Raw genomic sequence first — 16,580 nt, 5'->3', positions numbered from 1 at the left:
TGATTTCATTCTTATAACAGCTGAGTAATATCCCATTATGTAAATGTACATTTTCTTTATCTTTTATTCTGTTGAGGGACATCTTGGTTATTTCTAATTTCTGAATATTACTAACAGGCCAGAAATGAACATGGTTGAGTAAGTGTCTCTATAGTAGGAAGATGTGTTCTTTCAGTATATGCCTGAGTGTTATAGCTGGATCTTGAGGTACATTCCCATCTTCCTGAGGAACCCCCACACTAATATCCATCAATTTTGCACACCCACCAGAGATGGATGAGTGTTCCCGTTACAGCATGAGTTGTCACTTGTTTTATTCGTCTTAGCCATTCTGACAGGTTTAAGATGACATCTCAGAGTAGTTTCAATTTGCATTTCCCTGATGACTGAGGATGTTGAACATTTTTTAAGTGTTTTACAGCCATCTGAGTTTCCTCTGTTTAGACCTGTAGCCCCATTTTTGTAATGGGGTTGTCTTTGTGATATCTAATTCTTTGAGTTGTTTAGAAATTTTTAGAGTAGTCTTCTATCAGATGTTGTGTTGATGAAAATCTTTAACTATTCTGTATTGTCTGGATGACAGTGTCCTTTTCTATGCTTCTCAGTTTCATGGGGTCCCATTTATTAACTATTGATCCTAGTTCCAGTGTTAATGGGGCTCTGTCCAAAAAGTTGTCTCCTTTGCCAATAAGTTCAAAGCTACTTCCCACATTCTCTTCTATCAGGTCTAGTGTGTCTGGTTTTGTAGTGAGGGCTTTGATTCATTTGAAGTTGATTTTTGTATAGGTTGATTAATATGCATGTATTTGGAATATTCCAGTTTTACCAGCACCATTTGTTGAAGATCTTGTCCTTTCTCCAGAATGTGTCTCTGTCCTCTTTATCAAAATCAGGTGCCAATGGATGTTTGGATTTATTTCTAGATCTTCATTGATCAATGTGTCTGATTTTGCACCAGTATCATGCTGGTTTTATTACTTACTACAACTCCATAGTACAATTTGAGATCAGGGATGGTGATACCTAGAGCAGTTATTCTAATATTCCGGATTGTTTTAGTTATCCTATGTATTTGTGTTTCCAGGTGAAGCTGAAAATTTGTCATTTTAAATTTTCTGAAAAATTGTGTTGAAATTTTTTGTGTAGGATAGCCAGTTTTACTATATTAATACTATATTAATCCTACTGATCCATAAGCATAGGAGATCTTTCCATCTTCTGATAGTTTTTTCAATTTTTTTCTTCAGTCTCTTAAAGTTTTTATCATATAGGTCTTTTATTTTTTTTGGTTACAGTTACCCCAAGATGCTTTATTTTTATTTGACATTATTGAGAAAGGCATTGTTTCCCTGATTTCTTTCTTGGTCCATTTGTCATTTGTACATAGGAGAGCTACTGATTTTTGCAATTATTTCATTGAGTATTTTTGCATCTGTGTTCATAAGGAAAAATTGATCTGTAATTCTTTTTCTTCATTGGGTCTTTATGTTGTTTGGGTATCAGAATAACTGTGACCTTGTAAAATGAATTGGACAATGTTCCTTCTGTTTCTATTTGAGGAATAATTTGAGGGGTAATGGTGTTAACTCCTTTGAAAGTCTCATAGAATTTTGCACTGAAAACAGTTGGTCCTCAGCTTTATTTGGGGGGGGGAGGAGACAACTTTTAATGACTGCTTCTTCTATTTCACTAGAAGTTATAGGTATTTTTAAATTGCTTTTCTGATTATGATTTAACTTTGGTAAGTGATATGCATTGAGAAAATTATCCACTTCTTTAGGGTTTATAATTTGGTGGAATACAGGTTTTTTTAAGTATGACCTTGTGATTTTCTGGATTTCATTGGTGTCAGTTGTTATGTCCCCTTTTTGTTATGTCTAATTTTGTTCATTTAAATATTCTCTTCACTTTTTAGTTAATTTGGATATGGTTTGTCAATCTTACCAATTTTCTCAAAGAACTGGCTCTTTGCTTCATTAACTCTTTACATTGGTTTTGCTTGTTTGTTTCTAGTTTATTGATTTCAAACCTGAGTTTGATTATTTCCTTCCATCTACTCCTTTTGCGTGCAACTTCTTTTTGGTCTAGAGGTTTCACATGTGCTACTTAAAGTTACCAGTATGAAATCTCTCCTTTTTTTGTTTTTAATATAGGCACTTAGTGCTGTAAACTTATCTCTTAGAGTTATGTTCATTGTGTCCCATAAATTTGAGTATTATTCATTTTCATTCAGTTCTAGAAAGCCTTTAATTCCTGTCTTGACTCAGCTTTCATCCAGTAGAGAGTTGTCCTTGTTCCATGAGTTTGTAAGCTTTCTTCTGTTTCTGTTGTTGATTTAATCACTGGCGATTTTATAGAATGTGGGCTGTTAGTTTAATTTTCTTATATCTGTTGAGACTTGCTTTATGTCCAAGTATGTCACTAATCTTGGAGAAGATTCCATAAGTGCCAAGAGGAAGGTATTTTCTTTTGAGTTTAGGTGAAATGTTATGTAAATGTCTATTAAGTCCACATTTAGTTTCTAATATCAATTAGCTCCAGCATTTCTCTGTTTAGTTTTGGTCTGTAAATATTTCTCTAGTTGGTTTTTTTTTTCTGTATGACCTGTCTATTGGCAATAGTGCTGTAGGGAAGGAAGTCTCCCATTATCAGTGAGTGAGGGTCAATGTCTGATGTAAGCTGTATTAGTGTTTCTTTTATGAACTTAGGTGTCCATATATTTTGTACATGGATGTTAAGAACTGCAGTGTCCTCTTGGTGGATTTTTCCTTTGATGAGTATGGAAGGTATTTTTCTATTTCTTCTGATTAGTTTCCATTTAAAAACCTCTTTAATCAGATGTTAACATGGCTATGTCAGCTTTCTTCTTAGGTCTATTTGTTTGGAATATCTTTTTCTGTCTTTTGCAATGAGAAATGTCTATCCTTGACATTAAGATATTTTTCTTGGATGCAGCAGAAGTATGGGTACTATTTTCAAGTCCCTTTGGTCAGTCTATCTTTTTATTGGGGAATTGAGACCATTGATATTGTGGGATATCAATGAACAATGCTTGTTGATTCCTGCTTTGTTGTTGTTGTTGTTGATGATGATGATGGTGGTGGTGGTGGTGTGTGTATGAGTGTGTGTGCACATATATTTCCCCTCTTTTGATTTGTCATTTGGGATTATTTATTCCTTGTTTCTTCTCAGGTGTTGTTAATCTCTTTAGGTTCGAGTTTTCTGTAATGCCTTCTGTAGAGCTGGGTTTGTAGACATTGCTTAAATTTAGTTTTATTATGGAATATCTCATTTTCTCTATCTATTGTAATTGAAAGTTAAGACAGACCTATTAGAATAATACCTTGCTTCTCCATGGAGACTCTAAAACCTAGAAGGGCCTGGACAGATGTTCTATGAGATCACAAATGCCAGCCAAGACTACTTTACCCAGGAAAGCTTACAGTCTTATTTCTTAACTGCCTAGCAGTTAACAGTAGGAAGATAGAGCATTCAAGTTTTAGATCCCTCTCTGTGTACATATGTATATGATATATATGCAACATATGTACTTAACTGAAATGTTCATATCAGTATTTCAGAGAGGACATCTCATAAGTTTTAAGAAAGACTAAACAGTTATGGGTGTCCTGCTTCTCAAGGCTCTGGGCTTCAGGACGAGGTAAAAGAGCTGAAACTGCAATTTTCTGGAACCTTCTGAATTGGCATCAGAACATCAAAAGAAATGTATGCAATGTTCAGTCCTGACCTGCTTTACAAACACTGTTGTATGTTAAAGAAACCTCCTCCAAACAAGTTTCCTCTTTATGCCTATCCTCAGCAATAAGAGTCTCTTCATTCTTTATCAGCCAGTTGGGTGCTAGGTATATTATCATATCACTTAACTAACACCCCAGTTACCATCCTCATATTGAACAACAACAAAAATAAAACAACAACAACAATCAAAAACTGGTCTTTATAGAAGTAAGTGATTTGTTTAGAATATTCCCTTTAAGGGATTAGCTAAATTTCAAATCTCTTTCAAATTTGTTTTTTGAAACAGAGATTTTATGGTGTGAATGTTTAAAACTAGACCAAACTTCTTATAGTAATATTAAGTGCTCACTTGTAAATGTAATGTCATACAAGTCTCTTGAACTCATTCATCATGTGAGATGGGAATTTCATGGTTCTTTGAGCATCAACTATGTTTACCACCACCTTTCTATGGCTTCTGACAACCACAGATAAACACCCCTTTTTGTATGAGTTTGACTGTGCTAGCTACATCAAATAAGTGAAATCATTCAGTGTTTGTTCTTCTGTGATTGGATCATTTCACTATTGAAAACGTATTCCAGGTTCACCCATGTTGTCATATTTGACACAATTTCTTCTCTGAGGCCAAATATACTGCTTTAGAAATATATACAGTGGTTTTTTTATCCATTTGTTGGTACATAAAAATTTTGTTTGTTTAAATATCATTGGTACATTTTAAAAATCATTCAGAGAAGATGGGAGTGTTAGGGTCAAAGCCTGGGCTCTGGTAGCTGCATCAGGGAGGCTTGGCCAACTCACCAATTAAAGACACAGTATTGGGGGAAAAGAAGATAGCCACAGTAGGATGAGGAACAGATAAAGAGATCCAGTGACATCAAGTTTGTCTTCACAGGACTGACATGAGGTCTAGCAAGAGGACAGTACACATACACAAGCAGTTCTAACTAAGGTCCCACCCAACAGCATCAATGAGCCGCCATTGATCCAGTGCTAGTCTGTCTGAGGGGGCAATACTGTAAGTTGTTACAGGGTTAATCACTGAAAGTACAAACTCACCCTCACAGATAAGTGAAAGGATGGTCTGTCCTGTGAAGCTTTGTCCTGCCTGAAATTCAAGGAATTAAAGAGACAAGATTAATTATCTTTGTGCCTTCTGACAAGTACAGACACAGAGTGAAGGCAGAAATGCCAACTTTGCATCCAACTTTTGGTTACCCTGCAAAGAGCGAATGGAATTCTTTTTTCAATGAAAGATGACCTCAAAGCACTGGTTTCACCACCTCTTCAAAAATCCTGATTTCATTTATTTTTGTACTATATCTAGAAATGGAATTACAGGATCATGTGGTATCATATGAGATCATTTAATAAAAAAAAATTGAAGCACTTTTACAGTTTCCCATAACAACATAGCATTTGAGATTCTCACTATGTACTAAAGTTTCAGTATCTCCACATCCTTAATGATACTTATTTTCAGTGTTACTATAAAATGTTCTAGGCTGCCCAGAGAAACCCTGTCTCAACCACCACAACCCCCCAAAAAAAAACCACAAACCAAAACAAACAAAACCCAAAAAAGTGTTAAAAATCAATATATATATATATATATATATATATATATATATATATATATATATATATATGTCTTTCCCTATGGTGGAATATCTTGCTCAGCCTTGATGAAGGGGGGAGGAGCTTGGTCCTGCCCCAAGTTGGTATGCCAACCTCTGTTGACTCTCCATAGGCCTTACTCCCTATGAGGGGTGGCTGAGAGAGGGGTGTAGAATGAATCTTAGAGAGTCTTATTAATAAAATCAAACCAGGGGCCAGTTATTGGGTGAAATGCTGGATGGTCAGAGAGACAGAACAAGCCACAGCTAACCTCACCTGGCCAACTTCTCAGCTGATCTGTTTCCTCAGACTGGAAGCCTCTGTGTCCTCATATCCAAATGGCTCTCAGCTGAACTGCTGCTAGAAGCCTGAAAGCTTAACCAGCTAAATGCTTAACCAGCCAAATGCTTCTAGTTTCTGATCCTTACGCCTTATATACCTTTCTGCTTTTTTACCACCACTCCCTGGGATTAAAGGCTCGCTTTCTGGGATTAAAGGCATGATCAGTCACCATGCCTGTCTGTATCCTTGAACACATGGATTTCTGCCTCTGAAATGCTAGGATTAAAGGCGTGTGCTACCACTGCCTATCCTCTGTTGTGGCTGTTCTGTGTCGGACCCCAGATAAGTTTATTAGAGGGCACAATATTATGGGGAACATAAAACCACCACGGAGGGGGGGGAAGGGAAGGAGGGGGAACTGTGGTTAATATGTAAAATGAAAAAAAAATTAAATAAATTAAAAAAATAAAATAAAGTTCTAGCAGTTCAGGCTGGAGATAAACCTCAACAGGAGAGCACTCACTTTATGTGACCAAGGCCCTAGTTCAATCCCTAGAAATCTCCCCAAACCCTTAAAATAAAATATATAAAATTTGGTCTTCATTGTCTTGGTGGTTCTGACTTACAGTTGCTTGATGTTGTCATCTAATTTTAAACCGATGCTTTGTTCATGCTGTCATGTTCAAACTCTTCCCCTCTGTCTGTGCTCCCCTGTGTGCTATAATGTGTTCATCATCCAGCTGAGGTTTCCTGCCCTCTGCTTGTCATGTGACTTGAATCACTAACAGTGGTTCTCAACCTTCCTCACACTTCGATCCTTTAATATAGTTCCTCACATTGTGGTGACCAACCATAAAATTATTTTGTTGCTACCTCATATCTCTAATTTTGCTGCTGTTATGAATAGTAATGTAAATAATTTTGGAGATAGAAATTTGCCAAAGGTGTTGCAATCCACAGGTTGAGAATTGCTGCACTGGGAGTATTACAGCACCAGGGGTCCAAACACCTACCCCAAATGGACTGTTTCGTTTTCTTAATTGGTATTAGTCATTATTTCTTTGCAATCAGCCCTTACTGCGCAAATTTAGCATAGGTATAAAAATAAAGAAAACCACAATTACAGTGGCAGTGTAGATTGTCAAGCTCTGGAAAAGAAATGATGACGCATTCATGAAAGGAACTTTCCTTCCCTTTAGATGCTAAATAAAATAAATTTGTGATATGCAAATCCCTTATTTCAGACAGGAGAAAATTGTCAAAAAAAATGATTATTTCTAGTCATGGTGGAGATGGCTTGGCATGTAAACGCTGCCAAGCCCAAATACCTGAGCTTGGTGCCTCAAACCCACATTGGGAAAAAAAGAACCAACTCCTACAAGGTGAGGTGTTCTCTGACTGTCAAAAGCACCCTATGGAACACACACACACACACACACACACACACACACACACACACACACAATTAATTAATTACATCTACACATTACTTAAGAACAAAACTTGCATTGGAATTAGTTTTCTAGAAATCAACTTGGTGTCTCTTCTTAATTAATGTTTTCAACTTATAAATCAAGAGTGTAAGAAAATTTTTGTTCTGAAACATTGATAATACTGAGAATTATTTCTCTCGTATATGTTTTATCACTCTTTGTTGATCTCTTTCTTGGCTATTTTGATTGTTAAACTAAAAGCTTCCAAACTACTCATGACTAATAAGGTTTATTGTTAATAAGCCTACTGGCCATTGCATGCCTGTTTTGTGAGTTCCCTACACATACTTTCCTTCTCCTTAAAATTAGATCTACTCCTTCCAGCATGATTACTTTGATTCTTCATTACAATATGAGTAAAATTGTGATAGCTTTCCAAGCCATAATCGAAAATTAGCAAAGAACAGTTTGACATAAAAAAGAAAGTCAAAGTAACCTGGTCAGTTGCCCAATCATTTAGAAACAAACAATAAACCTAGTAGTATTGCTTTCTGTTAGTATTTGTGCATATAGTGGGTGTGTTTGTTCATGTGTGGGTCCATGTTTATATACATGCAAGAGAACAATGATGGTTGCTGTTCCTCAAATGACACCTACCTTGGTTTTGTTTGAGTATGCATGAGTGAGACAGGATTTCTCACTGGCCTGAGGCTCACAAACTTTGTTAGACTGGCTTGTGTGCATACTGGAATTACAAACTCACATAACTATGCTTGAATTTTTAACCTGGGTTCCTGGGTGAAATTCAGAACCTCATGCTTGTACAACAAACACTTTACCAACTGAGCCATCTCGGTAGCCCCGACTTTTGGTTTTGGTGCTTCTCTATGCCTATTCTTTGAAAATACAGGATGTATAACTTTGCACTTCTAAATGTGCATGCCTTGGATTCCTCACAATAAATGACCACAAGTTTTAGGCCTAATTAAAGCTCCTTTGATGGGAAAAATATATTGTCATTCACCTCTGTGATTGTGCCTTTACTTCTTGCTTAGATACAATGAATTTGAATTATAAAGATTTAACTGTTACACAAATATATATATATATATATATATATATATATACTATATATTTTTGACATGTTTTGACAAAAAGTATATATAATTGTATATTGTGTATTATTCAAATCAGGGTTAACATATATATATATATATATATATATATATATATATATATATGCTCACATATTTGTCATAACTTTGTTGGAAAAATACTATTTTTCTCTTCTGGGTCAGTATCAAACAGATCACTGAATACAGCTCTAATGTTTCCTAGTGACTATCTGTTTAATCATCACTAAGTGGTCTTTTTTTTAACCTCTGCAGTGTTTTGTTTTGCTCTGATATCTACTCCTACATCCTGACCATCATGATACCTCCTCCTATATGGTTTTGCTGTACAGAACTCTATTTCTGACTCCAGTGAGTTCCTGGAGTTTGCATCAATATATTCTATTTTTTGAGTATGCAGTATGAGGATTTTCATGTGAATACCAGCTTATTAAAAAATTACACATAGGAGAGGAGGTGGCAGGAAAATTGAAAATAAGTCATTGTCAGTGCCTAGTCTAGAGGGAGCTTGGTAGTTGAATTACAAGGGGGAAACATTGGCAGTCAGTCATGTGTGAGTTAAACATAAATTATTTAATTAAGTTACATAAAAATTAAGTAGTTAATAAGACAGAAAAGTAAATTAATATATTAGGTAATATATATTTTGGAAGATGCAGATATGTCAATTTTGTATGGTTTAAACTATTAAACACATCTATGATAGCATACAAATAAGCAACTAACAGGTAAGCATGACAGAATCATCCTCTGTTTTTTTAGACATTCAGCTCTTAAATACAAGCTTCTTAGGTATTTTGTCTAGTGAGAATTTGTAATAAAATACATGATTCACCTCTTTATATAATATTGGTTTTCATTTCCTTGTACTTGCTTTAATATTCTTTTGAAGGTGTCTGTTAAAGAAATTATATCAAGTTACATTCCAATTGTCAGTGTATGAAACTCTTTCTGCTCACTGCCTTATTTATAGAACTTCATCAGATTATGAAGAAATTGATAGCAAGTGGAAATTAATAACCATTAACCCTTCTGTTTATGTTTCCTCAGATAGCACAAAAGTTGATTTACCATTTGTATGGTGACTAAGATTGTTCTTAGGATAAAACAGCAAAGTTCTTAACACAAGTGCTTACTCGGCCCTTGATGCACTTCCCTTGTCTCAAGGTCATTGCAGAGGACAATTCAATCCTTGGATACTCTAATTCCTCTTCAGGCAGACACCACTGATATAAACCAACGCTTCTCCTTTGGTTTTTCTTCATCTTAGTCATCAAGGTTTTGTTTGTGTTTAAAGTTGTTCACTCTTAAAGTATTCAATATGCCTGTAATTCTGCCAGAAACAGGGCCACCATTTTACCAAAGGATATAACATAGTATTGGGATATAGTATATACTCATAATGGATATTAGTAGAATAGAGACATTAGTTCTTCAAAATATGGAAGATCATGAAGAATTATTTTTATTAATTTGAAACAATTTATGTGCATTTCTTTCAATAGTTATTTATTTTAAATTATACTTTTTAATATAAAATCATTTTATTGTAATGAGTTCACAAATAAAATATTCCACTGCTAGGTTATTATTTTATTATTTCTGGTAACTGCTTTGCCTGCTTTGTTTGGAGTATTGTAGATAACTCAAGAAAGATCCAATGAATGAAGCAAATTACTCTGAAGTATCTGAGTTTGTATTCCTGGGATTATCAATCTACAGACCAACACAATGTTTCCTCTTTGCATTTTCTACAATATCATATGCAACAATTTTTCTGGGGAATTTCTCAGTTGTGATTACAGTTGTCTTTGACTCTCATTTACATTCACCCATGTACTTCCTTTTAGCCAATCTTTCATTTGTTGACTTTTGTTTTTCTACCTCAACTGTTCCTAAGTTGATTTCTGATCTGTACTCCAGGAATAATACCATTTCATTCCAGGGCTGTATCTTCCAAATATTTGTCCTTCATGTCCTGGGGGCATGTGAGATGGTGTTGCTGGTAGCCATGGCCTGGGACAGATATGTGGCCATATGCAAGCCCCTCTACTACCTGACCATCATGAGCCCACGAATGTGCCTTTTGCTTCTGATTGGTGCATGGATTATTGGTCTCATTCACTCAGTGGCTCAGTTAGCTTTTGTTGTCCATTTGCCTTTTTGTGGTTCGAATGAGATAGATAGTTTTTACTGTGACCTTCCTAGGTTCATCAAACTTGCCTGCACAGACACCTACAGAATGGAGTTCTTGGTTACTGCTGACAGTGGATTAATTTCTGTCACTACCTTTTTCTTATTGATTGTCTCCTACATCTTCATACTGTTCACTGTATGGAAACAATCCTTGGGCAGTTTGTCCAAGGCCCTGTCTACACTTTCTGCTCACATCTCTGTGGTGGTTTTGTTCTTTGGACCATGCATGTTTGTGTACATATGGCCATTTCCTAATGTCCCAGTGGATAAGTTTCTTGCCATTGTGGACTTCATGATTACACCTATCCTGAACCCTGCCATTTACACACTGAGGAACAAAGACATGAAGGTGGCAATGAAGAGACTGAGTAAACAACTCCTGAGTAGGAAAAGGGTCTCCTAAGCTCCTCATGAGAATATACAACCTGAATACTGCATTATAAACACAAATGTTAAGTGATGTCCTCTATTTTGACACGATTTATTATTCCTACTCTAACAGCTTGATAAACTTGAATAATTTATTCCAAATTGATAATGAAATGATCATATCTACTTGTTATTAGCCATATATTATTACATATTTATTGGTTAGTTATTACTTCTGTATCTTTTTTGTCTTTCATTGGTTACATATTTACTGGCTATTATGAAATACACATTTTAGACTATATCAAAAGCACAAATGGAAATGGACGTAACAAATTATCCATTATTTTCATACCTGAACAGTTAAGCACTGCCTTCCAGACATTTCTGGTACTTTTTCTTATTTGGAACTAAGTTTAATCAAAGCTGGCAGCAAACTCAAAATTCTCTTGCATTAGCCTCCTGAGCACTAGGATTAAAATGTGAACCATCACGTCTTGCTTGCTTGCTTTTCATTTTGCGTGTGTGGTTTGTGAGTGAATGATGAGATTATATGGTGTGGGTGAAGATCAGCAGGAATAGGAGATAGGTGTAATCTGAAAACTTGTGGGAAACCTGGAGTGAAAGGGGTGTGGAGAGAAGGAAGTAAGGTAGGAAGAAAGAGTGGCACTAGGATAGACATTCCAGGGGTGCATTTAGGAAGGGGGGGGGGGGGCGCTGTTCTTGTGGGAGAAGAATAGAGTTGAAAAGGGAGTAGTGAAAAATGGAAGAGGAAGACAAAGAGCTTAAGATTGTATGAGTAAAGGAGGGAGAAAAGGGGGAGGGAGAAGGGAGGAGGAAAGAAGAGAGAAAAGTGTAGAAGGGGAGTAAAAGGGCTGGAGCATTGAGTGTTAGATGGAAGCTGAGGAGGAGCATTGTTTACAGTGAGAGTGATGTGGATATTTAATGGAACACACTTGTTTTCCTGCAGAGAAATGGCCAGAAGTGGCCTGTACATTCACAATGAACATCCTTAAACTCTAGGGATGTTAGCAATGCAGGAGGCCCGCTCTTGTGCATGTGAATAGCACATCAATGTTTACCTGTGTTACTTGGGAACCTGGAGTCCAGCAACTGTATCTAGGGGTGCCATAAGCTATTTCCCACACCACACAATTTTGGTGGGGTACCTTGTGGGCTTATCTTGATTTTCCATAATCTGATCTTGAGTGGGAAAATTAGTGGGTCAAAGGACCAATACTAGGGAAAATCTGAAGGTCAGGGCCAGGCTGTGAGACCAGTAAGTATCTTCAGTCATGAAGAACTTGGTTCATGGAATTAAGGAAAAGACACCTATGGGTTTCTGCAATGTCCCAGAAAAAAAACTTGGTGTACTTTTTATGTGATATGAAAAGCATTTTTGCAAATGAAGCCAGATACAAACCTCACAAAAAGATCCACCAAGCTGTGAGTGAAGGTGATGTCAAGAGACTGCAGAGAATGATAAAACTTGGGAAACACAGCGTGCATGACAAAGACTTTAAAGAAAGGTAATAGTGCTTATGTGCTGGTAGGAGTGGCCTGCGTGGAGGATGTTATATGGCCCTTGTTATATTCAAAGACCAGCATAGGGGAGCCAGAAGGAGGGGAGGACCTCTCTGTGTTCTGTCTTCTCTGGATCCTCAGTACTGTCTCAAGACTTGCACTCCACCTACAGGTCTCTAGGCCAGATTGTCCAATCCTGCCTACAAATTTATCCTGATAATTCACAAATTTACCAAGTAATTTATTCAACATTGTTAACATGAACATCTATTATGTAGCATTCCTATTGTACTATTCTTAAAATATTGCTGCTTTGTCCCCCTTAAGCAAATTTAGAGACTTTAAATATAATTTAGAACCCTTGAAATTAGCAATACTTAAATATATCAGAAGAATTATTATCACATAATTTTGTGTACTTGAAATCTTGTTTGCTGAGCAGAAGGGACAGTGATAATATTAAATTGAGTTGTCAAGTGCAGGGAGCTATTCTAAACATTTTGCATAATTCCCATTGATGAATCACAGTGGTATTCTGTGAAATAACTACTGTTTTTCATCTTAGCTTTACTGATGAGAGAATTGATTCATAGAAAGCCTAAGTAGTTTGTAGCAAAGTTTAAGTTATAATTAAACCTATGGTGATTTAACCTTAATGCCATGCTTTTTCTCTAAACCTGCTCCTGGTTAGGGGGTATTGCTCACTGGCAGATTTATTTCTATGCATGGAAGAGGCCATGTGCTCAGTTCAAAGCACCACACAAAAGACACCATTGAAAAGGTCTTTTTACCAGTATAGTGAGTAATACAAGTTAATAAATATTTCCATTTTTTACAAGGACTTAAGTATTTGTTCAGAAGGTGGAAGAAACACCTATCATTCAATGTTTAAGAATTATGTGCCATTTAATATTTTATGATTACATGAGTAATTGTAAATTTTAGCATAGTGTTCTAGAATTTCATTAAAAATTTCTCATTTCCATAGGATTGCTCTGCATTTTGCTTGTGTCTATGGCTGGGAAGAAGTAGTAAATGTTCTACTGAGAAATAAATGTGACATTAATGCTGTTGATGGGAATTCCATCACACCTCTGATGAAGGTATATATAGCTATTCAAATCTAGCATAACATAACTTAATTTAAATGATTATAAAACAAACTTATCCCATGAACATGTTAGTAATTGGTGAACTCTATGTGCTGTTTATATTGAAGTAATTGAACAAGCAATCTGTTTCTTGGTATAATCCCTAGGCTGTACAAAACTGGTCATATGGATGCACGTGTACATTGTTGAAGCTTGGTGCTAATCCCAATCGTATGGACAAAAATGGTAATACTTCTCTTCACTATGCTGTGTCTGAAGATAATCAGAAGCTGGTTGCATATTTGCTTAAATACAATGTAGACATGGAACAAAAGAACAAGGTATAGTTCACAGCACTGTAGTCCCCAAATAATCTGAAATATGTGTGTGTGTGTGTGTGTGTGCGCGCACACACACACACACACTAATAGCAATACATATAGGATTAACTTCCTTGAATGAAAATAATTTGAAATAGCTTAATTGTTTAAGAATATGACTTCAAATAGGGAATGTGACTTGCTTTGAAAGAAGTGTTAGAGTCTAGAACTTTCCTGCATAGAGAAATAGTATTTGTGAAACATCATGTAAAAGGGTAAATAAAAAGGAAGGCAATAGTGGGTACATTTTGGGGGGCCCTGCCAAGGTATGCCACTAAGCAAACAAGCCATGTGCAACAGACCTAGTGCAAGGTTTACTGGTGAAGGAGAGAGTGGATGAGTGAAAGGCCATGTCAGCATGGGGACTTGAAAGAAGCAGACAGACAGAGGAAGAAGAAAAGCAAGGGAGAAAAGAAACGTCAAGAGAGGAAAGAAGAAACAAAGAGGAGCAAGAAGTGAGAGAGATGAGAGACAAGGAAAGTGAAGAGTCAAAGAGAGCAAGCTGAGCCTGGCAGGCACTTTTAAGGGGTGAACATGGGGGAAAGGCACCTGGAGACAGGTGATGATGTAACTCCTTTTGTGACAGAGGCAGGCTGCTGCTGGGGCAGAAACTATGTCTGTATATTTATTCAAGTTAAAGCTTCTCTTTTTATTATTTTTCCACTAAAAATTGTTTCTAACTTGTGTAAGGCAACAGAATTGAAGAGCAAAAGTTCCCTTGCTAAATAAGCCATTTTAAAACTCAAGTAAAACAAAAGAATTTGTGGCAAATTTTAAATCTTATTGCTGTTGCTAACAAAAAAATTATCAAATGATATATTTCTCTGAGTGAAGACTAAATCAAAGAATACGGTTACCGGAACCTGATCCGAAATATGAAGGCCCACCTGGAACTTAGGCAATTGAAGGAATATATGAAGAATTATTGTTGTCTTCATTTATTTTGATCACATTCTTTACCATCACCCAGATCACCCAGCTCCTCCCATATCCCCACCAAAACTCCTTCTTAACTGTTCAACCTCATGACCCCTATCACAAAAAAGCATGGCCAATACCAACAGTAACCAAAAAAAATTATCAAAACTAACAGAATTATTTTAGTATGAGTTTACATGTATTGCTACTATGCTTTCTGTTTGAGGAGTATTCACTCTTCATTTGCTGAAGTTACTGAGCTACAAATAAACATGCCTGTAGTTCAATCTGAGGAATAGGTAGTAAGTAGGTGGTGGATATATGTAAAAACAGAGGAAAGATCACAGAATCTACTGGCATATTTCCCTCCCCCTTTTTGAAGAAATGTGCAGAGGAATGATCTGTATGCTGTGAATGTGTTGCTCTGATAGGTTAATAAATAAAGTGCTGACTGGCTAGTAGCCAGGGAGGAAGTATAGGCAGGACAAAGAGAAAGAAGAACAGGAAGGCTGAGGTGGGGAGACACTGCCACTGCCACCATGAGAAGCAACATGTAAAGATACTGGTAAGCCATGAACCATGTAGCAAGGTATATTTGCATAGAAATGGGTTAATATAAGATAAAGAACAGTTAGCAAGAAGCCTGCCATGGCTATACAGTTTATAAGTAATATAAGTCTCTGTGTGTTTACTTGGGTCTGAGCAACTGCGGGCGCAAGCAGGACTGGAGAAAACTCTAACTACAGATATGACCACCATTTAGGTCAAAACTTAACCTCTGTTTTCAAATCTAGGATGCCTGGATTGGGAGGAGGAGGAGATGGAACTGACATTTTTCCATATTGAAATGAAATGCAATTCTAGATGTTTGTTCCCTGGCTATTCCCATCAAGGGAAACTAAGAAGTTTTCAGTGACTGAGTCCTTTCTCTTTTCAGTGATAAGAACAAACAGTGAAGGTAATTAGACATGTGGGTTAGAAATGAGACTGAAATTATAGGTAGCACCTAGTTCTGGATTGTGTGCCCCAATGACCTCAGGAGAAGTTTGGACATTTGTATTACAAGTAGAATTTTCTATGTAGAGTTTGAATCTTTAAATCTAATTAGTTGCAGACAAAGGTATTTTCACCTTGAAATTCTGAAAGAGTTCCTAGATAAACATTGAATGTGTATATGCTAGATCTCAAAATCTAAAGGAACTCTGGAATAGCCATTGTTTGACTCAAATAATCTTAGTCCTACTTTCTCCTTTTACTAGTTTTATGTTTGGGAAAAAAACAGTAACAATGGTGAAGATTGTTTATAACTCTCCTTGCTTTAAGACAACAATAATTCATTACTTTTTAAAGATCTTGAAATTAATAAGAAGCTAGAATTTTAAGAATCCTACGTATTATTAGTATACAAATAAACAGATCCCAGACTAGTAATTGCAAGTTTTTTTTTCTATATTGAAAAAGTAGCAGCAAATCACAACCTAGACAGTTGAGCTGTTACCGTGTGACATGATAAGCTCACAAAGCCTGGGTGTCATATCCCAGCAGTTGTAAACATTGCAAAAACAGTGAGTTAAGGACAACTTAAAAAACAACTGAATGATTTTTCTTATGCTTCATTTAATCAACATTAGGGGAAAACAGAATGCAAATGAAGTGTAAATTAACAAAAGTTTGAAAATTTCTGGGTTGATGTTATGTTATATTTCCTTTGGGGTAAATATCATTTTTTATAAACTATGTTAGATGATTTCACAAGTCAAAATTGGTTTATACAAACTCATTGGAGGAAACACTCACTGGAAAGATAAAAACTCAGGAGCTATGTACTCGGTATGGTCCATAGATACCAGTAGTTTCCTTTAAGAACTGAGCACA

General features: G+C 36.2%; 1 protein-coding gene across 1 annotated transcript; it reads left to right on the top strand.

The window, feature by feature from the left end:
* The first annotated feature begins 9,853 nt into the window (after positions 1 to 9,853).
* On the top strand, positions 9,854 to 10,955 carry LOC143272735 (olfactory receptor 4F15-like). The gene has a single exon (XM_076568715.1). The coding sequence runs from the start codon at positions 9,888 to 9,890 to the stop codon at positions 10,824 to 10,826; it is 939 nt and encodes a 312-aa protein (XP_076424830.1). The 5' UTR covers positions 9,854 to 9,887; the 3' UTR covers positions 10,827 to 10,955.
* The last annotated feature ends 5,625 nt before the right edge of the window (positions 10,956 to 16,580 follow it).

The sequence above is a fragment of the Peromyscus maniculatus genome, chromosome 4 (genome assembly GCF_049852395.1).
Source record: "Peromyscus maniculatus bairdii isolate BWxNUB_F1_BW_parent chromosome 4, HU_Pman_BW_mat_3.1, whole genome shotgun sequence".
In the NCBI taxonomy this organism is placed as follows: Eukaryota; Metazoa; Chordata; class Mammalia; order Rodentia; family Cricetidae; genus Peromyscus; species Peromyscus maniculatus.
Note: the sequence above shows the minus strand (reverse complement) of the source record. Positions and strands in the feature narration are given on the sequence as shown.

Coding starts and splice junctions, on each gene's coding strand:
- LOC143272735 (XM_076568715.1), top strand. CDS start 9,888: ATGAATGAAGCAAATTACTCTGAAGTATCTGAGTTTGTATTCCTGGGA.